The sequence below is a fragment of the Atheta coriaria genome, unplaced genomic scaffold (genome assembly GCF_025399875.1).
Source record: "Atheta coriaria isolate IRGN ID8LTWV9N9 unplaced genomic scaffold, Caltech_Dcor_3.1 hic_scaffold_10_pilon, whole genome shotgun sequence".
NCBI lineage: Eukaryota > Metazoa > Arthropoda > Insecta > Coleoptera > Staphylinidae > Dalotia > Dalotia coriaria.
The window spans coordinates 2,227,061-2,253,824 of NW_027045452.1; the positions used below are offsets into that span (position 1 = coordinate 2,227,061).

Sequence of the window (26,764 nt, forward strand, 5' to 3'; positions counted from 1 at the left end):
AGACAAATTTCAAGATTTTTTTTATAAAAAATACAATATTAATATGAAACAAAATGTTTATGGACTTTGTTTCTGTGAGTTACTTTCGCTGATGACAAATTTTGTAATTAATATTACAACTAATCAGGATATTGGAGAAGTTGTAACAAATACGAGTACAACCAACCGGAATTTGTTTATTTGTTAGTCAAGAGCAGATGTTAACACAACCGTTTAATCTCGAAATTGATATAATTCAAGGTGCAATGTGCGCCAACGATTGAGCATACTGCCTAGGCATTAAAAAAAATGCTTATTTGATCCAACAAATACTTATTATGCGTCACATGTGTTTGAGTCAGCAATATTAAAGATTTCGTTACATCCTGACAAATAACATGAACATTCACACAATAGTCATCATTGCAAAAACAATAATTTAACTTCTTTTGATGAATTTGACTCGTATATTTTGATTGAAAACTATATTAATGATTACACAAATTCTGGCTGACAAAACGACAAAAATGAAGCAATTCCATGGTGATAGTAATCACCACAAATCGTCCTCGTAGCGCAGTATTTGATTATGATATGAGCTGGAATTCATATCTCAACTGAACCGAATTGTGGGTTACCTAAAACGCAGAAAGCAATGATAATCGCACCGAAGTGATAACGCCACACAACGAAAACAGTCTATACGATGTGAAATTGTGGCTTCTTGTTTATTCCTGTGATTACAATTATTTATTGCGTAGAAAGTGACAAGTTAAACATTTATCAACACTCTCTGATGCACAAAACGTGTAAAACACGTTTAAATCTATGAATAAGTTTAGGTTATCGCTCAATTTTTAGTTAAAAACTATAAAAATACGCTTTTAAAACAAATACGCTTATAAATTAATATTTAGAGGTTATGATGGTAATCAACACGCACACAAATGAGTCAATAGTGACGAAAATTTTGTTTTAATTGATAAAATCGTGGCTTTTGTTTGATCAGACGCGCCTTGAGGGGACCTCTGGCATGGCCTCCACAAACGGAACCTTGTTATGCGTGTGAACCTTTGTGAAATTGTGTGAATTATGTGAAAATGTCGCAATAGATTGTTACAACGTTATGAGTAGGTAATATTGGGGAGAGTTTATTAATAGTTGATTGTAAATAATAATTTCGTTTAATTTTTGTTTAGTTTTAAATGTTTAGTGGCTGTTTGTTGGTGTTTTCCTTATTAACGAATCGGAAGTAATCCTAACTGGCGCACCGCCGGCGATTACCTAGAGCACGTGTTCGGCGAGTTCGCGCCGAGTTCACCGCCACAGTGCCCCCCAAAATTCGCGCCGCGCAGCACGGCGTCAGGCCGGTCGACGGCCGCGCCGGAAACGGTAGGGGAAACAAGGCGCGAACGCCGCAGCCGCAGGCCGCGCGCGCGCTGGATCCCCACCCGTCAGGCGTGCCAACCCGCGCGCGCCGATTCAAACTTCCCGGGCCGGCTTTCCGCACTGGACGCGCATGCGCGCGCCGGCCCGGCGCGCCGTATCGCCGTGCACATGGCATACCGGCGGCGTTCACGCACGCCGAAATTCAGTCAGATACAGGCGGGCAGGCTGAGCGCATCTGCTTTGCAACCACTACACAATAAACACTTAGTAACCCTTATAAGATATATTAAAATACTTACGATTAGAAGAAGAAGCAAATATTTATAATATATTTTTGTACCAGTGAACCGTTTTTAATACTTAAACGTCGTTTTTATGTATTTATAAACCACATTATAATACGCATAAAAGTACATCAAACATCCGAGCGTGAAAAAAAAAACCACCGCATTGGAGAATACGCAATCATTGAATGAAAAAGCAGCCGTGTGCGCACCGGAGTGTCGAGAAGCAGGCAGGATAATCACGTATCGCGGACAGTTGTTGTGTGCATCTCCTTCGAGTATTCCGGGCACCTCGTGCGCGTGTGTGACAATTGACAAAAACGTAAAATCAAACAATTTTTCTAACTCTAACCTAGCCATCGCAGTGTGCCGCGCCGCGCCGATTCCACAAACAGCTGAACGTCGCACCGACGCGTTGAAAAAGAAGCACGTTGCAGTTCATCGCAGCATGCCTGGCAGCACGTTCACCGACATGGTCATCGGCGACGACCGCGCGCTCCAGCTCGCCCTCGAGCTGACGATGATGGGCTTAAACGACCCGCTCGCGAACGTCACCGAACCGGAGAGTCCCACCGACCCGCTGGGGAACTTCGTCAATCCGCTCACCAACCTCGGCCTCGACGAGGTCCGCTCCAAGAAGTCGCAGAACATGACCGAATGCGTGCCGGTGCCCAGCTCTGAGCATGTGGCTGAGATCGTCGGCAGACAAGGTGAGTGATAAGAAAACGTTTTTGTATTTTAATCAAGTGCAGTCGAATCACATCGAAAATACGACGTGATCACACTTGTTTTGTTTGTTATTGGCTTGCATTAAAACAATTGCAATATGTCCATCATCGGCAAGGTTGCTTATAATAACTCATTATTGATTGCAATTACGAACGCGTAATGCAAATGCATTTTGTATCGTTCCAGGCGCCCTTAGTAATAATAATTAATTATTCGAAATTAGAATTTTTCATTTAACGAAATCGTTGGAGTGAATGACATAGGAAAAACAATTTCCAGGTTTTTTTTCTCACCGACACTTATTATCCTAGCTGGCTGGTTGTGCGTGTAACATAATAGAGACGGCACAGGACGAGACGCGGGTACATTTGATATTTGCGTTCGTTATTTGATCTCGTATGCGGTGTGTGGTTGTGTGTGAGTTTTGCGTGAATTGCACCGGCGAATGGTGTGTAATGTGCGAACTAAGTGCATGTAAAGGACATTTGATATCAATCATCCGCAGGATGTGCGCAACAATGGCATAACTTTGCGAAATTTGTAAATTATTTATTATTATTAAAGATGTTGTTATTTTTATTTTTCGCATAAAAACAAATGGTTGAATGTCCGCTGCGGAGTTCGGAAGCGCAAAAAGATAATTTAAAAAGTTAATTTGCGCTTGTCTACGAATTCTACGACAATAACAATACACACAGCGCGCTCGTAATTATTGCGAAGTAATTATTGTAGAGTTTACTGTCCGTGAATTATTTGCCTTTATGATGATTATTATTATGCGGCCATTATATGCGTGCATTACTACGAACGTTACGACATATTTATCACGCTTTTGTTGCGTTTATTTCATTGCCAATCGGTTGTAGGTACACGCTGCTATTGTTTTAGTTTGAAGTCGTCGTAGTGGAGTTTGTGAAGAGGAAAAAATGTTTTACTTGTTGTAGGGTTATTTATAGGATGGCACCGGTTTTGAGCGCGCGCGCGCGAGTCGGTTGGAGAGAAATGTGAGGCGCAATCATTTCGATAATAGTTTCGGTGCATCATCATCAACAACATCATCATAGTCGGCAAAAATGCGCGCAAAATTATAAATGCAAAACGTGCATCGATGCTCTCTGTGTGTGTGTGTGTGTTTGTTGGTTCGGTTTGTACGCGCGCGCGCGTGGAAAGGAGCAAAAAACTCGGCTTGCACTACTAGCGTGAGTTCAAGGCTATATGCGCTCCTTACACTTACAATTCGCGGTGGTGTGCACCTTCTCCTCGGGGCCTCTGGGGCTACGAAAACACACGTAAATGAGGAATAACAATAATCATCTATGCGACATTGTATCACTAGAAACTTTCTTCTCTTTTTTTTTTTGGCGAAAATTTCATTTTTATTGATTGATGATTAATTCGTAATTCAAGATTAAGATGTGGCACGTGCTCTGTGTGGATGTCTTCGTCGGAGGATTTGTTATTCCCGTGCCAACCGTTTTTATCTATAGCCCACCTTGGTCCTTTTTTTCTTCTTCTTCGCTTTACGTTCTTGTAGTTTGGTCGTTCGCATTCGGAAAGTGCATTGTTCTCGTAATGTAATCTCGTGTTTTACGAGCTTAGCGCGCTGCGCTCACGCTCACGGCTCGCGATGAAGAAAAGGGGGATTCCCTTTTCAACGTTTCGGCTTTTCAGCGTTTGTAACTGCCAAAAAGGCGTTGTCAACCGACGAAATTAAGCCCTCGTCCTGGCGCTACACTCACACACACATATACACACACTCGACTGGATCAAAGCAATAACAAAACAAGCCTACCAACATGCACGTTGGTAAGTTGTTGGTGTTTTGGTCTAGGCGAGTGACTCAGTATGCGGATATTCAATGGGGGACGCGATGTGTGTGTGTGTGTGTGTAGTCAAAGAAAAGTTTTAAGCTGCACGCACGATAGTGAAGAACACGCTGCTGGCAGGAGGCGAGATTAGTGGTCAGGGAAATTAATACATACTTGAGAGAGATGTGTATAAAAGGTGTATATAAATAAAGTTGGGGTACCTGATGAATTTTTATGAATGAGGGTCGCTCAACTGCGCACGCAAGTCGTTATGAAGTTATTTCTGAACGTTATTTATTTGATTATTTAGTAATTTCCATTAAAGCGATAAAGTTTAAAAGTTATCGCTCTCGAAATTAACACTAGTGTCTTTTTTTTCTCTCTGACTCCTTTCGCTTCTTCTTAATATCGCTTTTTATGGTGCGGATTGCTCAATTCGATCTGCATCAGTTTCGATTTCGTTTCGTTTTGAGGGCATCTATCTGATGAGCAGGCAATTTGGTTATCGCTTGCCTTCGTTTTTTCGCCTGGCGTTTCTTCATCGCCTAATTAATATTCGCATCCGAAGCCCCAGTGCTCGAGGCTCTTTGCGCGCACGCTTGCTCAATTTATTAGCGCGCCAGCGGGCGACATTCAAACGAATGACTGACTGAAGGCAAGGCCATGCGAGTATTTAGCAAATTAACGCGTTATACTTGATGAATTCATTAATAGATTAAGTAAATTTTAAGTTTTTTGTTTTTAGTTTTTGTGTGTGGAAGTGAATTAATCACTCGGTTTACTACGAGGATGGAGCTGCGGTGCGTAAAAGTCAATGTTTTCATTGTTTATTTCGTGAATACCAAGTGTTTAGGCGCGTATGTGAGTTTGGTATGATTATCACTTTCGCTGCCGGCTTGAAACGAAACGCATTGTAGTGTTTGCAAACGATGTAAATTTGATTCGCACGCCTGGATGCCTGGCCCCCTGGTTCTGGCCACCATGTGATGATGACGCTAGACGATGACGAAGAAGACGCGCGCGCGATGTGAACATAGCGTAACAGTTTCCTTGACCTTGCCTACTAGTACACTACGCGCGCACAATGAGTACCACCATGCTCTATGAGTTCGTGCTTCACTGCCGAGTGTGTCGGCATTCGCTTCTCGCCATCGAGAATGAACTTAAAAGTGAGCTTTTCAAGGCCTATTGCCATGCTTGGTGGAGTATGGAACGCGCCAGTATGCAGACATCGCGCAGGAAAACAAAGCTTCAACAAGAGCGGAATGTCTGACTGGAGCTATGTCTGGCTGTCTGTTTCTCCATGGGTTGGTAACTGTGGAAGTCTAAATTTTCAATAGGTCGAAATGATTCGATTGATGATGGACACACTGTTTAAACAGGCAAACACGGGACGACGCATCCCGCCGGCTTGTGAATGTAAAGTTGAGCTTACAAATGTAATGCAGTTAGTGAACTAGCGGAGGATGTGTGATGCTTTTAAACTGGTTCTTTAAAAGTTATTTTATGGTTGGTTCTCATCACGAAATGAATGTGCGCGCTGGTCTCTATGAGGAGCGATGATATAAAAAGCCATACAATGGGGGTCCACGGTGGTACCCTTTTTTTTTCTGCTGCTTCTTCTTGGTTTTCTTCTTGTTGTGTTTTGTTGTTGGCTGCTTGCTGGCGTTGGTTTTCACCTGCTTCGACTTTTGTTCGACATTCGGCGCGCGCGTTTAATCTGAATGCCCGCGATTGTTATTTTATAGTTTATAGGTTTTCGATGAGTCGCGATGATAAAGCTGCAAGCATCTCGCGAAAAAGCGAGCAAAACATCCTAGGCTCTGCGCTGGGGTTTGGATATTGGGTATACAGCACACATACACAAGCGCGCAGAACCAAAATGAGATTGTTTGTCGGTTTGGTGCATCTTTGTCGCTGCTGATGGTTTGTAGGAAACTTTTAAAAGATTCTGGGCGGTCCCCACGGCGGCGTGTTTTGCGAAGCCCGATGAGGCATCTCCTCGCCCCGATGCTGATGAACCCGAAAACCGCTTTGTTTTTCGTGTCGATGCACCGCGCGCGCAGTGCAGTGTGCCATCTTTCTTCTATTCCAGTGAACCCGTTGTGCCGTGTGCTAAATATATGGGTATTCTCTATATATTTATTATAATATAGAAGTAAAATGCGCCTGGGGGCCGGTCGCCACTGACCGCGCTGCTTGCACGCGCTGAGCTGGTGTATGTGTGGTATATTTGTGGTCGAGTTTCGTCTCTGCGTCTCCGATTCTCATGGTCTGCGAATGCGGTCCATGAAGGAAGGTGCATGCAAGATGTTGTTTTGTTTTGTTGCTCGCAGAGCGGCTGCGTCTTTTGTTACACCAATTTCGTCGGTCGATTGGGCATCCTTAAAGATGTAAATTATTGCCGCGCAAAATTCCTAAATTAACTTGCGGGGAAATGCGAGCAAAAAATTGCCGACCAGACGGACAACAGACATAATCAGACGCCGGCTGGTTTGCTGCGCGGTCTCGGCCGCCCCGCGTTTCGGAGAGGTGAGCGATGTAAAAAGCGTCAGGCTAGTCAGGTAGTAACTAAGTACGTGGCGGCTGCGGCTACCTCCCGCATATAAGCGGCGGTAAGCGCAGAAGCGATGCGAGACAAAGGTGGAGGTGAGGCCTGTCGGAGATAAGAAATTGTGAGATCGTAAATAAGTGTGGTTCCCGGCCACCGAACGTATTTAACGAAAGCTGTCTAGCAAAAGCGACCAAATTGTTTCAGCAGAAAGACATTCGGCGACAATACTGCGATTTGCATTTTATTCTGCTGGCCGAGTCCATTGGCACAGGCATATTGAAAATTGAAACATTAATTGTAACTTTCCCTTTTGTTGTTGCTGTTTGCAGTGCTATTTACATTTTTCCACCGATTGAAACGAGAGCAAGGCGTATCGGGCTTAGTCACAACCCAGCACACAATAACATATTTACATTTTGTCAATAATCTCTTCTAACTTGTTGAGATGTTGAGGCCGCGCGTAATATAATTGTCCTACATTCGGCGACACCAAACGGTGTCACCTTAAATTCTACTGATATTTAAAAATCTCGTGCGGTGGCCTCACCGACCAAAACTTACATAATTACACACGATATATACACATGTAACATGTGCGAAGAATGTTAAAGTTCACTTCTTGCGTTAGTTTTTTTCGACACTGAGAGGTAGGTAATAGTAATAAATTTTGATTTGATGCAACGGTGCTTCAAAATGCGATGTAATTGCTTTGCGAATGATATGCATGCGCTGTGCAGCCAGGAAGTACCTCAACGTGGTTGAAAAAGTAAAATAAAGCGGTGCATCCAGACGACGTAACGGCTCAAACAGACGTCGATTAATCCCAATCCAAACGCACTGCTGGGTATCTCCAAGTGTATACCTATGAGATGAATGACTAGGTGAAGATTTTACTCTGTCTGCTACCGCATTGGACAGTGGGTCTCGGTCTCGCCGGCGAGACGACGCGCTTCTTCTCTTCCTGCTGCATATGCCGTGTGGCGTTTATGTGTATTAACTATTAAGTGTCGGTAATAAAGTTGACTCGCGTGGAAAAAGTGTGGATTAAACATTGAAAGCTGTTCACACACACACACACACACACACACACCGGACATGAACGGAAGACATTATCATTCATCAGACAAAGTAATGCCATCGAAATAATGGACATTGTTTACACGTTCGACTTAAGTTGACTAAAAAACACTTACTTGGAGAGGTTGTATAAGATAATCGTGCTTAAGACACATTGACATTTGGAATAATTACAAATTGGTCAAACTTTTAGGTAGTAGAATAGGTGTGTGCGGCTGGTGCTACCATTTTTTCTTAAATGTCATCAAGTAGTTGCACAAAAATTAACCAGTAACACAACACAACAATGTGGGTTATGCTGTATGTGGTATAAGAGAGCTTCAAGAACGTGTTGAATTTTTCGACGATTTCAAAATTAACCCATATTTTATCGCGCCGAATGCAGTAAGCAAACATGCGCTGGCTAAACAAACAGAGATGTCTTTTTTTCGGGGACATTTGTGAAGATATTACATAAATGCAGACACCGAGCGAGCTCTTCGCGTCATTTATGTAATATCGCTTTTAAAGAGAAGTCAAAACCAGCATAAAGACGGTTTGTTTGCCTACGAAACTGGATTTTTTTCTCTCGTTTGTTTACAAAACTTTTTTTTTGTATTAAATCCGAATTCTTTAATTTTACGTGCAGCTGCGGTATATTCTCAAGTTTACATGCTCATTACTCGAAAGTTTTATTAATTTTTTTTCTGTTTTTGCTTGACGATTGTTTCGAATCGTGTTGGATTTTGTTTTGTGGGGGTTTGTGATGGTATCTGGTTATGAATTTCACGTTTCTCTTTGCGTTTGACGCGCGCTGAGCTGAATGTTGGAAATGTTTGTTTGCGTTGAATGGATGCGCCTTGAACTTCCGGCGCGCGTCCTCGACAAGTCGACAACGACAACGACGACGTACGATGAGCGTTTTTGTGATGATGCGCGCCTTCGATGCGAAGTTTGTGTGCTGTTGCCGTTTTGTGGAGTTTGTGTGTTGTGTGCGACTCCTGCCCGCCCGCCTGTCATGACACATTCATGCAAACAACGGACGACAAGTTGCAGCAGCAGCAGCACGCAAAGCTGCTGCTGAAAAAGTTCCCACCGGCGAAATTCATTCATTCCGGCTCGTTTATCATTTCGATAAATGTATATATCTGCATATATTTTTTATTTGTACAGCAGCGCGTTTTTTGTTTAATTTCAATGCAGCTCTGAATGTGTGGTGGACGTTGACAAGTTGACGTTTACAATCAATGCATTTTTCAATAATAATAAAAAAAAAATCACAATTTGCATCAACTGCAAGTTTATCTCTTGCATGCAACAGCAGCACAGCTTGTGCAACGTTTTAAAAATCAAGATTGAAGATTGAAGATGCAAGATTACGCATTGAATAATCACCGTAGTTTTTATTTGTCGACATTGTCGACTTTATCTGTCTGCCGGTGCACTCCTGCTGCTGACTTCAACATATTTAATTTTATGTGTGCGCTACACGTGTATCATTTTTAAAGACATTTATAAAGCAGAGCGCGACACCGACACCACACACACTACTCTCTTGGTCGGTTGGCGCATTCTTATGCGCATAGATAAGCCTCAACACGACGACTTCAGCAACTTGCGTCGCGCAGATGAAGATGAAAACGTGGACGAAAATAAAAACCTCTCTGCGCGACGACACCGCGACACCAGAAACCGTACAGAGCCAATGTTGTCTCGTCGCCTAGGCTCCTCTGTGATGCACCAGCACATGTAAAACGAGCACGCTGCACTCGTTAATTGCCCACCGCACAGATTTCCACACACAGACTCGTCATAAATATAACTAGTGCGCGTATAGGAAAAAATATCTAGCAACATGTGAGTTGGATTTTTTTTGTGCGCGCTATGCACAACGTGATGCATCTGAGGTCTAATTTCTCTCCTATAAATAATTTCTTGATTGTGTAAAGGAAATTGATAACTTTTGCGCGGTATTGTTTTAATAATGCTGCCACCCACTTGGTTTCCAGCAATGAAATGGCACAAAATTACGTGTGCAATAATATACAATGTGTACCAAGCTCTTTTTATCTCTTTCTCTCTACGTTTGCTAAACTAGGCGATTAATTTTTAATTTGGCCGCTTTTTAATTACCTTCTGCGTCTGCCTACTATGCCTAAAACACGAGCATGACTCAACAGTTGATAAAATGTGATAATGCACCAATTGCCGATTGTTGTTCTTGTTGATATTTACGGCGTGGCTGGCAGTCTACCGTATTGGCAAATGTTTGTCTGCATGCAGATCGCGCCGACTTTCGCTCATTAATTATTATAAGCACGAAATTATGTAACAGCGCGTTTGATATTTTGCGTGGTCACTGGTTGGACTCTTCCAAGTATGAATGAGTGTGTTGTATCGAAACCCTTGAATTTAAAAACATTTAAATTTACACGTGGTGTATGCGTGGATTAACCAACGTTAAAAAAATTAGCATTCAGCGTCAACGGCGGCGTCTTTCAGTGGTCGTTGGTAATAACCGACTTTTTTTTTAACTTGGCTATTAGGACAAGGTGTCTATTACTTAAATGGGTCTGCGTAACTAAATTGTGCTCTTTTTGTGGGTATATAATCAAAAACATGCTGTTGGTGGGTGCGGTGCACTTGTGGTCGTATTTTGCGAAGTTGTCTCTTCAACGCATCATCATCATCATTATCTGTCTGTTGTGCGAGTGAAAACGGTGCGCATGGTGGTTTTATAATGTTGCCCTCTGAAGTGGAGGGTAACATACCGCCAAAACGGCAGCTGTTATCCAGACCGACTGCCAACCGACGACGAGTGCTTAAGAATTTTTTCCTACATGCGTTGTGCAAACGTGTGTATGTATGTGTGTGTGTAGTTAGCCTACTTGTGGTGTAGTGTGTGTGTGTGTGTGTATGTAGGTGCAAGCGCGTTAACTTAATGCCTGTGTTGGTGGTGGTGGTTGGTAACGAAACGCCAACCATCCACATGGCATTCTTCCGGCCAGCTGCTCTCGGCGGTTCTGGAACGGTCTAGAATTCGTCATGTGTGTATGTGTGTTGCTGAATGTCGGCCGGACGGCGGTGCATCATTATAATTCTGAAAAGTCGGCAACTGTTGAGTTTTTGTTTCCAATTTTTTTCTGCTTCTTTTTCTTAATTTTGAGAATAAAATTTAATATAAAATTGATTTATTTTGGGCCAGACATTAAATTTATATTCGGCAAAATTAACTTTTTTTGGATATTTGAGATTGTGGCCAAATTGAATTTTCTCCAAATAAAGTAGGGTGGCGAGCGTTTTTCGAAATCATATGCGCATGCCGCGGCATTGTGTACTTTAGCCTAAATAAATGCGAGTGTTTAAAGCCGCGCGCTACACTGGTAGGTACTGGTGGTGGTGTTTGCATTTCGGTAGTGCATGCATTCAGACATTTTCCAGCGCCTTGACGCTTTGCGTTTCGTGTTTTCACCGCGTGGTCGCGAGATGTGGCGAAGGTAGTAGTAGTAATACCACAGCGACGACGACCAACCAGCCAAATATTTACTCTTTCGGATTACATTATGTTTTGAGGCACACTGTGCACGATGCTCTGCTGCTCGGAGGAGAGTTGCTTCACTTGACGAAATCTCTGACATAGATGTGCTCTACAAGGTTTACGAAAAATATAAATTATATAAACACACACACACCCGCCATGGAAGACACGGCAAATTCTCTAGTTCTCGACGTGTTTCTAGTCTTGTATTGGACATTGATGCAACTGCTGCATGTGCGATGTTACACATTTCTTGTAAATTGTGATATTTAGGACACGACCGACACCGCTCGCTTCTGCGCTGCTGCTGCTGCTGGTAACTAACACCTAGTTATCACAGTTGGCAGTTAGTTAGACTGTTATTGACCAGTTCATTAGTACCATCGCGAGTGCGAGCCGACGGGTATTAACGCAATTTGGAAACGTATCGGACTCGATTCATGTTTTTGCTTCTATGAGAGGCGCTTGCATCCTCTGAAGCACTAACTGCCTTTTACTCTCTGTTGCTTCTCGCGTTGTGGTTCTGCCAATTACTACATCGCACGTTACGTTTGCGATAATTACAAATCTAATATTTACTCAACCAATCGATATGCTTTAAAATGGACTTATTTACTGGATGTTTTTCATACGTGCTGGACGATAATAAATAATTTCGTAATATTGTGATGTTTAGTGCTTGATGAAATGTTTGCACGAGATTTACGTGATTTAGCTGAGACTTGCATTGTTGCCGCCTTTGATGCACTTTTTTTGATTTTTAACAAGTTGAAGACCCATACAAAGATTTTACCTGCAACGCGTTTTTGTGTTGGAATTCTGTGAAGAATAACCTAGTCTATGCCTTACACTACCTGGTTTCTTGGGTAATGCGAAGTTGTCAAAAATGTTCTCAGAAGATAAGATAATAATGTTGGCAAGAAATCTCGCCCGCCGACACCGTTATATTCTACCTGCCTTCTAACGCACAAGTCCTTAGTAAGCAATTGATTGATATTACCGAAAGTCCAATAGGCTGCGCGTATTTAGCTAGGTTTCGAGCTGATCAGCGAGATTCACTTTGAGGCTGGTGGGCGTTTCGGTACAGCTTTGGTTCGCCGCTCTGTGGCTTGCGCGTTGTGTAAGGTCACGGTTTGTTTTCGATTTTGTTTTTCTCCGCCGCCGTGAGTATTAAGTAGGTGCGCGAGAACCTGTAGTCCATCTTCTCGGCGCGCTCGCGCGCTCACGAAGAAGAGCGTGCGGTAATAATGATGTGTGTGGATAAAAGCGGTGATTGAATGAAAGTGAAATGAGTGAAACTGGCCCCGAAGAATACGTAAGTACGAGGAGTCTGCGCGCTGCTCCGCTTGAGTTTTCGGTGAGTGTGTGTGGTGGCATGTTGGTCATGCTGGCTGGCTGGCTGGCTGGCAGGTCGAGGCGCGCGGATGTTGAACTAGGTCCGTCTCAAGGTCCCCGGCAGGATGGAGAGAGAACAGCCGAGGCACCGAGACATCGCGAGCGCACCGAGAGCGCACATTGCGCACATATTCGATCGGGGACCGTTTCGCGGCGCACATCGCACGCTGCTGCTGCAGATGCTGGAATGCCGTTTTTGCGAACAAAGAGGCTTCCCCGACGCGATGGGAAAAAATCGCTGCAATGTCGGGAACAATATGAACGAAAACAAACACAACCTGCTGGTTTTCTATCAACTTGCATCTTACTAAACGTATTGTGACAAATATTAATTTATTGCCCGATATTAATTCCGGCAGTTTAGGCGCGAATGGTGCGCTGCGGTGTGGCGCAAATTGATTTTAATAAGCATGCCAAGAATCCCGCGCCGTGTAATCTTGGCACTTTTGGCACTTGCGATACGGAAATGTAAAAATAATTCCACAACGAAGTGCGGCGCTCGCACAGCCTAGAAAAAAGGACCTAGAAACATATCCATTGTGTCTCTTGTATCTCTACGCACATCTCTTACAATAAAATAAAGTTTTAATATAATAAAAGACGCTGAGTACAAGGTTGAGCTTTGAATTGTTTTGCGTATTCAAATTTATGGCGCGCCGCGAAACGACGTCGGCGACATTGAAAGCGAGGCGAAAATCGAAAATCCAAAAGATATGACGTTTGTCATAATAAGCGCATCGGTGTTTTCGCCGGTTGGGTTTGCTGAATGAGCAGTGCACGTGTTGACAGCGGCCGCGATATGTGCCGCCACAGCACATGTCATAAAAACGATTGTCCCACGCTGGGCTGGAAAAATAAAATCTGAGGAGGATGCGCGCGCGAGACACGTCGTGGGGAATAATAAAAATAATAATAATGTGTCGCACTTGCATTCCCAGTTGGTTGCGCGATCTCAAGTTGGCTTTTATTTTATTGTCGATTCGTCGAAATGTAACATTAAACGCTTTCCGAGGAGTCGCTTGGTGGTATGCACAAGTGCACATCATGCGTGTATGAGTGAATATGTGTGTGCACGAAGAGAGCTTGCAAGTGAAAACATTGAAAATGTCGCGAACCCTGAAAGTGCTCGTCTCGGTGTGTTTTTATTGTCGTTTATTGTCGGTTTGCGACCGATGAATCATATAACTATCACATCAACAAGGTCTCTTAATCAAGTCTTCGTTTTTCTTTTATTTTCTTGAAGGAAACAAAGCTCAAGTTAAATGAATGTTTTAAAATTGTTCTAATTATTGTAGAAATAAAACTAACTTATCGCTATGATAATCATCAAAGTTTTACGTCAAGTTCGTGTTCGCCTGGCATTGTTTCACCGGCTGAATAATTTCTTTTCTATTAACTATGAATATGAATATCGTACTATCTCCGGAAGTTGCCGCGTTCGTTTGTTGTAAACTCGCGACGACGACGTGTGCGATGCGTAGAACATGAACAAACACTTTGATAAAAATAAAATATAAAAAACGCTGCTGCGTTGCTTTTTATTGCCTTTAGCTTTGAGCGCGAGGCATGTTAATAAGGTATCCTCACTGAATACTTATGAATCTTGTTAATGTTACACGATGTTTTTAATTTATTCCACAACTTGATGCCCTAAATGGAAGGCGAAAAAACTAATTGTGTGTTATTTTTGTTTGTTTCAGGTGAGCGTACGCACTTTTTCCATTTCTGCGCTGGTGGTGGTGGTGAATGGTGCCTTACTCTTATTTAATATACATACATAGTTTAAAAAAATGCAAGGCTTGGATTTCAAGGTAATGTGCAAATATGTTTTTGTTTCAATCGCGGGGTGGTCTCTCGATGCATCGCCATGGTAACGCACGCACGTTCGTTGTTTAAATGAACTGCGGGACGAGGTCGCGTTTGCTTATTTATTATTGCGATTCCGGGAATTTTTAATGTTCGCGCATACCTTTGGCCTACGCGGTGGTTACTTACCGACATGCAGTGGCCGATACGATACCAGTCGATATTTTTAATTCGCACAGCCTGCGTCGGAGGCTTATATATTGTGGTACCTTCTTTGCTTGTTTCTGCAACAGTACACCTTTTTAAATATCATAAAGTTAATAATTTCTGAGGTATGGAGTCTGAGCACCTCGCTCTGGACGCGGACAAAGAGAAGAATCAGAAATAATTTATCTGACGAAAGTTTGTTGATTTTGATGATTTGATCTTCTTTTTATTGAAAATATTTGATCATGACATGATTGCTTTCTGAGTAGTGGCTATCTGAATATCGCTTCACTTATCATTAATTTGTCACATTCCTGAATCAGCACTTTTGCGTATAATTGATAAGTGAATTGATGAGTTTAATAATTTTTGTGTGGGTGGTGATAATGTGAAGTCTTGGATAAATCTTTATCCCGTCAGAAGACGGTGGTTATCTTGCTCAAAGCTTTTTGTTTATGTATGAAAATTGTATTTTGACACGCATTCCTCTTTCCGCTTTCGCATTTCAATCCGTGCGCGCTGCGCGAAATAACGAACTTCATTAAAAATTCACGCGTAATCAAAGGGTGCCCGCCGCGGAGTGAGCTCGTGCAGGCTAACGAGGGCGCGTGCCCGATCCATTCTCGGGACGTGAAATGCGTTTGCGTAAACGCAGGGTACGTTTATATGCAAATGCGAAAACGTTGCGCGCTATGCCGTATATAAAAGGCCGCCCGGAATTGAATGATTGGCGCTTTTTTGTGTGTGCACATGTTATTTCAAACTATCAACGAGTCTGTTTAAAATACTGGCCTAGGAAACGAATATTTTATGTGTATGTGTGTATGTGTGTGATTTCAAGTGTTATTTTCAGTCAGGAAATGCCTACTTTTTGAAGGAGCTGTTTGAGGGTCGCCGATGGTAGTAATTTTGTAATTTAAGTGTCTCCCGGGGCCTTGAGAAATAAAGAAACTAGGGGTCGGTTTCACATTTCAAATTTCCTCTCCTAATCGATTTACCGCGCTTAGGGACGGATATCGGTAGCATTTTTCAAAAATTACTTTCATCACTTTTCGTTTTTTTTTTCGTTATGAGGACTTCAATTGCTTGCTCTCAAAGAAAGGGTAGTGTTAGATTTCTTCGCCAAACCGGGGGTATGCTTTATAAAGGTGTTGAGAATATGACTTCCGGGATATATGATCTTAGTCGTGCATGAAATTATGCTAATATTCACGCCAACCAAACCGCAGGCAGTTTCAAGACGTAAACGATATTAATATACAGGAGAGGGGAATAATGTCAGCCCCGTTTCCATTCCGACACTCGGAGGAACTCATCGTGAGTGCACACGAAATTGATATGAATGTGCCGTGCACAGAAGCGCATATTAATAAAGTCGCTTTGGGGAACTTGCGAATGTTCGCGTCGTGTGAGTTTGCGGAAGTATCAAAATTTGTCGTGTTGTCCTAGAATCCTAGATTGTATTTGATTAGGCGGCGTGTCGGGGAGAGGTGTAGGTGGTGTGGTGCTACATAGAATGTTATGATTATAAACGGGGAGGAAATGCAGTAATAAAATTTACGTTCTCTCGTCTGGGGCGGCGTTGCCCGGGCGACCGCCGCCGTTGCAGTCGCGGTGTGTGCCAGAGCCGGCGGCGGCGGTGGGGGGCCGCTGCAGACAGTCACGTGACGCACCGCTTTTGCCGGTGCAGCGATAGGAGCAGCAGCAGCATCATCGCCGGCGCTGGAGGCAAGAGAGAGGAAGGGAGGAGGAGGTTTCTGTTGTTGGTGCGTGAGTTTGGTGCGCGGATGCTGCAAGCCCCGCGCCGCCACCATCCGGCTTTCTTCGTAGTACTACGCGTATACCCGTGACCGCTATCGAGGTCTCTGCGCCCCGTCGACCCCGGCAGTTCAATACGAGTCATTGCCATTGTCCTGGCGCGGCGCAGCCGGGATCAGGGATGGAGGCAAACAGTGGAGTGGGGGTTGACGCTGCAGACTGCTGCACCGGCGACGTCCTGCTAACCTGACTCTACTCCCATGCTAACGACTAGCTCTGGTCTGGAGGATACCAAAATTATTTCAAATTTTGATTCAAATTTATAAACATTGCGCGCCAATGTTTAACCACCAATGATTAGACCAGAAGGGAGAGGTGTACGTTACGCACACTGCAGATATTAGATAGCAACCCAACTCGTTGGATTGTATGGCCGAGGGTAGTGGTGGAAAATGCGGTTCAGGCGTTCACCGGGACTGAGGGGATGGACGCGTTCGGCGTGCCGCCAGAGAGCAGGCTAAACGAGGAAAGCGCGAGGAAGGGACAACGACCTCGGTGTGCCCGTGTCGGGCGCGCCCTGTTTGTATAAGTGTGCGATGCGGAAAATTCGAGAAAATCGTTATATGCGTTTCACCCAGCAGCGTACACACACTCACACGCGCGAACACCAACAAGCCGGCCGCAGCAATTTGTAGCAATGTCCTTTTCCTTCTCCTGCAGCGATTACGGACTGCTCCTGGTGGCTTCTTGCATGTGTACTGGTTTACTAAGTTGGGCATACACGATGCGCCGGTTCGTCGACATAGCGACACAGCGTTCGATATAACACTGAACAAGTGAACTAAAAACATGTTCTTGGCGATTTTCTGCCGGCGGACATTTTTATACGCGCAGCGCGCGCTTATAACTTAATATATCATTAAATGTTTACGCGTCTATTTGGGTACGCATAAAATGTTTGAATGCGAAAAAGTCGTAGGCGACAACATTCGAATCTATTTATTTATTTGAGTGGATATTTTTTACGCGGACCTAACCTTGACTCGCGAGACCAATGCGCGACACTTTTTTATATTTTAATAATCATAAAATAAATTTTGATTCTAATTTTATTGAAAACTCAATGTCTCACAATTGGCTAGATAATCACCGGATGGATATTGAATATTATTTCTTGATTTGTAATTGGTTGTTTGTACAGAGGACACTTGTTACGACACGAGTCAAATTAGAGAAGAAAAAGAGTAATCAAAGTGTGCATGTGACACCGGAAATTGTTAAAGTAACTGAATAATTGCAAGCAAATTGATTTTGACATCGAGAGTAAACTTTGCTCACATTAGTAACATACCAATCAATTAGGTATTTTGAAATCCGTTGTACGCGTACTACAAATTGCAATTTCATCAGTAGGTAAACTTGACTTATTGAAATATTGAAATCCAGTGAGTGCCACTTGAGCGCGTTTCGCTCTCTAGCAGTCGTAATTGTTATATAAACTTGACTTGATTTGATTTAAATGTTATTAGGTGAGTTTTGTACACATTTCACAACGGTGCGTAAATTTTGGCTGTGCAGTTGATAAATAATAATCAAGGCTACCTTGTAACATTTAAATTGAAATCGAACATAATAAATTAATCCGGATTTCATAATGCTCATTGCGACTACGATAAACATTGGAACTTGAAAAATGTTTCGGTGCACTAAATTTTCTATTTTCGACAAACGAAAGGCGTAATGGCTGTGCGTTCGTCTACCTTTTGAAGATGACACGAATATTTGAGTCACTAACTGTGTGTGTCTCTCTGTGCTGTCGCAGTGTAGCAATTTGTGCAAGCTTCCGGGCTCTATTTTCATCGTGTGCGCGCACACACGTCGCCGCGCAGAGGCAGGAGCCATTAGTCGAAATAAATTTCAAAAGTGCCACCACACCAAGATATGGCTGCGCGTTTTTCCTATGATCGGGCGCGTTGCAAATGCTAAATGAATTAAATGTCGCCGCCGTTGTGCGCTGCTGCCGGGTTCGCGTTCAATTATCGATTCATAGGACGCCCGCCCGCCGGACGGTTGGCTGGAAGCGCATCCGTTTCCCATGTTGGCACTGCGACACTGCAATAACTCGCTGGGAAGTAAACAAATACACAAATTGCATTACGCACTAATAAGTATCAACATAATCGAATTTTCACACTTTTTTTTCGGCACAGCGCCAATTATACGTGTAATAAATGTATAACTTGATCAAAAATTCTAATTGATGTTGAGTATGAAATTGTACTAACACCTAGTCTAAATAAATTAGTAGGTTTAAAATTAAACGTCGTGTCTAGCTGTGCTGCAAGCCAGTGGGTAGTCAAACAGTCGTATAAAAACACTTAGCAAGCGCGCGCGCGCCTCGCGCTCGCGGTGTGTGTCTATTATTACGTGGTGGCATTTACCCGCCGCGCGGATATTTCGAGACGCCGGCGAAGACGCTCCCGAGACTCTGGTGACTCTATGACAACTACTCACACTCACACTTGGTCGCAACTATTTCGACTAGGCATGTACTTTTATTTGGTACGCCACGCTGCGGTGCGGCGCTAGTGTTTTTCGTTTTTATTGTGCTGCGGCGACGATGCCGCAGCCTGGAGCGCGGCCAGCTCGTTGACATTTCCAAGGCGTACGGACGCGCGTCGCCGGGTGCATTCCCCGCAAGTTCCAGTTTCGTTTGGGTCTCTTTCCTTGCCTATTCCTACTAGTCTCGTTTTCAATTTCCTTCTACTCTGTTGTCAATTGGCAATTTTCATCGTATCGATATTCCATTCGCAACCAGCTACCACTATTATATTTTGATGTATGTCATTAGTTGACTGGCGTTTCCAATCAGAAGTCATGCATACAAAAACAAAAATATAATTTAAAAAAATAAAAAAAAAAGCGTTTAAGAACTCAACAAAAAAAATTGTTCAGAAGTTTCGCCCGGTGAATGACTGTATTGTTTTAATTAAGTCTTGGGTTTTATAGGCTTTTAACTAACCGAAATGTAAAATGCATGTTTATAGGTGAGGTGAAGTCGGTGTAGGTGTTTGGTGGAAGTGAACACTTTGAGCAAAAGGTGGCATCGAGCGCGCGCGCGTGTTGCTCTTTCGTGTTGTGCTCGTTGGGTTTTTGATTGCTTTGCTTCACTTTGGTTTGTTTGCGTCGTCGGGGCTTTTGTTTCTTCAACGCCGCGAGACGATGGAGTGGTCGGGGTGTTAGCATTGAGATGGAGATGTAGTGGACCATTGGAGATTTAATTATCGAGTGACCACATCCCACGTCCAACTTGTCTGCAATGCAAAGCGACGCGCTTGGAAAAATATTTCGAATACAATCATCATTGCATTAACCAACCGTGTGTGTACGTATGATGTCTTTGGATGAAATGTGAATGTCTAATTTCTATAATAATACTGCGGGTATTTATACATTTGAATGCACGTAAACAAACGAAAAGGAAATGTGCGCAGCCGGCCTACGCAAAAGTCATTAGAACCTGAGTGAAATGGGAACGTTGACTATCTCTATGTCTATTCCTATTTCAAGATAAATCATTGCTCACAGTGGCTATAGGATTGTAATTGGAGCGTCGCATCTTTAAATCACAACCAGCTTCATCCAACAATACAAATATATTTTATTTATTTTCATCTGTTTATATTTATATTACGAGTTAATTAATTTGTCTACACGCCTATGTCGATGATGTCAGGAAGCACGTTGAGCTCGTTGCATTGCGGGTCACAGAAACGACGACGATGCACATCGCTTGTAATTAACAATTACAATTACGCTTCCCATGCATGCGCCGCGCGTTAATAGTTAATGGACTAGGCTGGATCGTCGCGATCAGGAAATCGAGCGCGTCCTGTACAGCAGCAGCAGCGCACTGGGTTTAGTAAATATGCAATTCACAGACTAGTCTAGACACACACTCGCTGTGTGGTGATGTGACACTAGTAATTTTCATATTCTAGATTGGATTGTAAAATAAATCACTTTGGCGAAGGAAAGTGAATGAAGTTATAAATCCACCTGCGATTTATGCAAGCAAGCGCGCGCGCATTGGCATTAATTTGCATCGGACGCTGCTGAAGGAGAAGATGAGTGAGACGCGCCGAAGAATGTGCCTATTTAGAAGTGTGCGCAATGCTGGCTATGACGACGATGTCGTCTTAAATATAGACGTGGACTCTCCCGGAGTTTGGCGTTGACCTCCGCCGTGAGTACGATCATGAGCGGCGATAAAGACATGCCTATGTCTAAGAATAAAATCTGTCGGTTTTTTTTTATTCTTCTCTATTTTGATGTCTTCTCTGAGGATTCGAATGTTTAATCATTTTATTTAAATTGGTCTAATAGTGCACTAAAAATATGGGATGTGTGAGGTTGAAGATGAGAAACATAAAAGCGGCCTTTTCACATTTTACAACCTTGAAAATGTGCGTATTTTTCTGTGCGCGCTTTTTTGCATACCGAAAACCAAATAAAACGCAGCACAAAGGACAAAAACCATGGTGAATTGTAGTACGAATGGTGTACAAATGAAACCTGTCCTCTTGGTCTCTTGGTCGTCGTCGTCGTCTATAGAACCAGCAGTGTACATACCGTCTCGCGAGAACAGAAGAGCCGTGAGTGGAACCGCGCGGTGTGAGTATGAAGAGTGGTCTATAATAAATCCCGACCTTACCTGCTTTCTGGTCGCGCTGGTCGGTCGGTAGGTTCGTCTCAGCGGCGTCGTGTGTTTGCGCCTCGCTCGCGCTATTCTCTTCGCTTGCGCGGCCGCATCGGGGCTTGGTCTCGGTCTGGGTTGTGTGCTGTCGGGTCGATTCTCTCTCCGATTCTTGAGAACCGAGCCACCGCGAAGCCGTCGCGCACCAAGGTTATTGTAATAACGTAAATGCGAGCGCACTTGATAATGCAATGTCTCCGAGCGCAATGCCGCGATCATAATGGCGCTTAATGCTCGTTTTGTCCATGGGTTATGGATGCTGGGAACAGTGGGAAACTGAAACGTCGAATGATGATTGAAATTTCGGGTTTGACGAGTGGAGTGGTTAACAATCCAATTCCTGGTAACGTTTTTTTATTTTTCGTCGTTTGTTTTGGATTCAGCATGATTGGGGCGAGGAAAAAAAAGAGTGCCTATGTGCGAAGGTTGTCCGGATGAGAATTCGCACGCAGTCAGCGCCCGCACACAAGGTGAATGCCGCGATGACCTGCCGCGCACAGGTTGAAGGGCGGTTCGAAACACACACCGATATGCACGCTTAATGCATTTGCTACTTCACCAGCTTCTCCAGCTTAGACTAGTTGTAGAAATAAGTTGGTGGATGATTATTGTGTTTCTTGACCGAAATTTCCGTTTTGTTTCAGGATGCAAGATCAAGGCGCTGCGCGCAAAGACAAACACGTACATCAAGACGCCCGTTCGCGGCGAGGAGCCCGTGTTTGTTGTGACGGGGCGCAAGGAGGACGTCGCCAAGGCAAAACGTGAGATCCTCTCTGCCGCCGAGCACTTCTCGCAGATTCGCGCGTCGCGCAAAAACAACCTCGCCGGCCTCGGCTCGGGCACGAGCACCCCGCCCGGCCCGCCGGCCAACATTCCCGGCCATATCACCATCCAAGTGCGCGTGCCGTACCGCGTCGTTGGGCTGGTGGTCGGGCCTAAGGGCGCCACTATCAAGCGTATCCAGCATCAAACGCACACGTACATTGTGACACCCAGCCGCGACAAGGAGCCCGTCTTTGAGGTGACCGGCCTTCCCGAAAGCGTCGACACGGCGCGCCGCGAAATCGAAGCGCACATTGCGATGCGCACCGGTAATGGCGCCTCCATCAACGGCAACGGCATCAACTCGCTCGGCGGCAACATTGATGACGCCAGCGAGATTCTCAGCAATCTGTACAAGAACGGCTTCAATTCGTTGTTTAACTACATGGAACCGCAGGCGGATGCGTTTCCCAACATGACTTCATCCACTGGCAGCACGGGCGCCTTCTCCAGCTCCGGCTCGTGCTCATCGTCGTCTTCGAGCTCGGGCGGACGTGGTGATCTCGGCGCGATTTGGAGCTCGAATGAGCGCGATGAAGGGCTTGGCGATTCGCCCAGCTTTGACTCCTCCACAGCACTGAGCAGCATCTGGTCGTATCCCAATCCGGCCGCCGCCGCTTCATCGGTGCCGTCGCGCCCATCGCCGGCGAACAGCACCAGTCCCGCTGATTCACTACTCAGCTCAGCAAAGTGTTTGGTCTGCAGCGAGGGTAAAGTCACGCACGCGCTTGTGCCGTGCGGCCACAACTTCTTCTGCATGGAGTGCGCCAACCGCGTGTGCGAAGGCAGCGAGGCGCAGTGCCCGTTCTGTTCGCTGCCCGCGCTGCAGGCGATCCGCATCTATTCGCCGAATCCTTAAATTGCATCAAATCGACTGTTGAGCGACCGCGCGCGACTCCAACCACCAGATCGATCTCGTTCAAGAAATCCTCTATACACGTAATTCATTATTAGTGCTATCACCACATTAAATGCGCCCATACACACACACGTACATACACATATTTTCCGGGCGGCTGAAAATCCAAACTTTAATCGAAATCATCCAGCGTCGCACGATCCACACAACGAAACTTTATGAAAAAAGTATTGAAACGTATAATATATTTGAATATTTAATTATTTTTTGTTATTTGTTTATTTATGGTTTGTTGATATCTATATTTGTAACTAGATATTAAAACGGTGCGGACTGGATCATTTCGATTGCGATTCGGATTTTGCACGCGGTGGAGGCGCCGGGCACCGCCCGGGAACTCAGTCATTTATATTGCCAGTGACCCACACACACACACACATGCATACACACAAAACACGAACTTATAAACAACTCATTCTTGAAGAGCAGCGGCAGTACGCCCACAAGAGTGCTGCTTGCTGGCGCAACTCTGGGGAGATGAAGATGAACATTTGATATTTTCTTATGTATTGTATGATCACACATTTTTATAGTATTAGAGAGTTTTTATTGAAAAGAAAATGGAAAAAATCAAATAATGTCGGTATAACTATATTATATATTTTTTGTTTGTTTACATAATGATAATTAGAAGAATTTGATAATTTTTATATTAAAGCCAGAAACGACGGAAGAATTAATCAAAGCGCACTCGTGGCGCGCGCGCATTTAAACCAGTGCTCTCTTATCTCAGAAGATTGTTGTTGTAAAAAAAAGAAGATTCTACACACACACGTATACATACACGCAATACTTTTAGTTTTTGTTTTAATTTTTTTTTTTAAATTTACTTTTAACGTTTGTTCCTTCGGGCGCTCGACATAAGCAAATATAAGACAAGAAAAGACAAGCCACATTTGAATTTACAAAATGCAAATCAATAGAGAGATGTTTATATTATGCCGTTGCATACAGACAGCAAAAAAAAAACAGAACGTATATTAGAGGTATTTATTACTAAGTGTTTATCGTTATTTTTTATTAATATTATGATATAATTATTATTTTGATGATTACGCAGAGTATGCGACTAAGCGACGATATTTTGCGGTGGGTGATGAAAATGGAAAACGTATATTTTTTTATTTTTTCGCCATGTGATTTGCCACCACACGAACGAATACGAAGCAAGAAAAAAACACAAAGTAAACACAAAAAACGCGAGTGACTCGTACGTCACACAAGTGTAAACACTCACACACACTAAAAAAAAAACGTAAGCAAGCAGGAAGAAAGCATATGCTGTGCGGTGAATGAAAGATAAAAGTAATAAAATATGAAAACACAAAAATATGGAAATAATTACAAGTCTGATTCAGCAATTCTCAATATTGTTTAAGAAGAAAAATGAAGTATAATATGAAATAAATTAACTATTATTATTATATTCTACTAAGCTAAATATTAATATAACAATTGAAGTTTAACTAATATATTATTGTAAAAAAATATATCTAATATCTATCGTACGAGAAGCAAACGGAAGCAGACGGGGAGCGTTTGGGAGATGGAAAAGTGTCGCGGGACATTTTTCGGTTTTCGGCTGTTTTTTCCGCCACCATCCTCCTCTTGCAACTCTTGCAAAACAGACAGATGAAGAACATCAATATTCGTGCGCTATTTTGAATGTTTCGCGTCTTCGATTATATGTAATCTTAGAATGTAACAACTTTGCTTAAGGATTTAAATATGCTAATGAAAGGTGAAATTTGAACACGCGCTGAATACAAACAAAAAAAAAATCATACCAGACACGAGACGAAAAACGTTAACTAGGATTATTCAGAAACTGGGTGACGAAAACAGGGGCCTGGCTGTGATCCGAACTGCCACACTGGTCGCGTCCGCCGCACAATTCAAACGCACGCCGGTTGATTGAGAACAACTAAAAAAGCTACACGATGTTTCGCACTCCTAATAAACGACATACATATCCCTTAATTGTTAGTTGAATCGAAAATAACTCACAAATAACGATTGTTACTATTGTTCTGTTATTATGTGTCATTGTGATGTGTGATAAACATATATTTCTTATATAGCCGATAAGTTAAAGAGTATTTTATAGTGAAAGACGACGGATAAAGTCAGTTCGCGCTGCAAAACGTGTGTGGCGAGTATAATAAACTAATACAAAACACACAACTCACACACAAGCAAAAACACGTGAATAAATTGTTTATGAATGATGAATGATAATAAATACCGCGGACTCGTGTAGCTACTGCGCATGCGCGCACGTGGCGCGAATTGTGGCGGGCGCGATCGCGAGCGTTGCGCAACCAAAACACACACCTGAGTAAAACAAATGAGACAACATCGTTTTGTGGCAAGACGCAACCCTATAATTATAATTAAATTAGTCGTAGCTTTGCGCGGCCCCAGATCCCAGTGGAAAAACGTATTGGAATCCGAACACTCTCGGACTACGTTCGACAATCTCTGTGGCTCGAGGAGCGAGGTCACTCTTGATCATATATAGATACATAACATAACCACACTCGACGTACGCCATCTTGTCATCGGGTTTCATTCATATCGGCGCATTTACACACGAATTCGTTTCGGAAATACGTACAATAGAGCGGGGGAAAAAAGAAAAGATTAAAACAGAAACCTAACCTAAACAGACACATTATGATTGTATATAAGTTGTTGTTTTATAGCTATTAATACCATTTATTATTATTATTATCTATTATTATTTTATTTTTTTACATATTTTTGTGAAGATATATTTAATATTATGAATGTTAGTACAAGTACACATGTCCACAAAGTTTATATTTGATGAATACCCTTATTAATATTATTATTATATTACACTATTATTATTATTGAAAAAGAAAGAAGAAAAACAAACGAAATCATCCTCTCGATTGTGTGCAGCGTGACTGTTTTTTTTATTATTATTATTATTATTATTTTTATTTTGGATATATGTTTCAATTGGATAGATTTTTGGATTTATTATTATATGATATATTTATATTTGGTAAAATATTCGAGAAAACGATTTGATGATGATAATTTTTGCATTGCACATTAGCAGCAAGCAGATGATTTTTTTTTTTGAGTTTGAAATTCTGTTGTACAGGTGTGTTTTATTTAATTTTAGTAGCAAAGTGTGAAAATTTCATTCATCAGTCGAGACACGACGCTTATATCACTAGAGTTAATATTTAATATATTTTTGATTGAATTTATTTGATCGCCATCGGATCATTTGCGAGATGATGATGGGGTGAAGGTGGGTGGTATGTGAGTTTTTGCGTCAGTCCATTTTTTTCTATGTGCTGAATTTAATTAAACTCGCAGGACATCGCGGATCTTTATTAATTACTAGTTTTGATTGTGTTGTGAATTTATTATGAAAGACTATATGGATCCGTGTGGGATGTCTTGCGGGGCACCTAAACCTAATAAACTAAATGAAAACGTGTGCTAAAGACTACGACGCTGAACTCACTCGCCGCCCCCCGAACGCTCCGAATCACTCTCGCGGAATTTTAGAGCAAATTTAATTTTGATTGTAACCGAATAAGAAGTTTGAAATTCTGTTCAGAGGTTAAACTATGAGAGCAAAGATGGGATCGGAAGTTTACAGATACCCCCAACTAGCCAGAATATTTTTAAGATTTTTTTATTATTAATATGATAAATTTAATTGCTACCAAATATTGTCATATATGATATATATTTAATAATAAATTTCTTGATTACAA

General features: G+C 42.8%; 1 protein-coding gene across 1 annotated transcript; it reads left to right on the forward strand.

Moving 5' to 3' along the window:
- The first annotated feature begins 1,536 nt into the window (after nucleotides 1-1,536).
- LOC135800256 (RNA-binding protein MEX3B) lies at nucleotides 1,537-26,764 on the forward strand. The gene is made up of 2 exons (XM_065313425.1): nucleotides 1,537-2,362; nucleotides 21,904-26,764. Exons 1-2 carry the CDS (start codon nucleotides 2,101-2,103, stop codon nucleotides 22,938-22,940), a joined length of 1,299 nt encoding a protein of 432 aa, XP_065169497.1. The 5' UTR covers nucleotides 1,537-2,100; the 3' UTR covers nucleotides 22,941-26,764.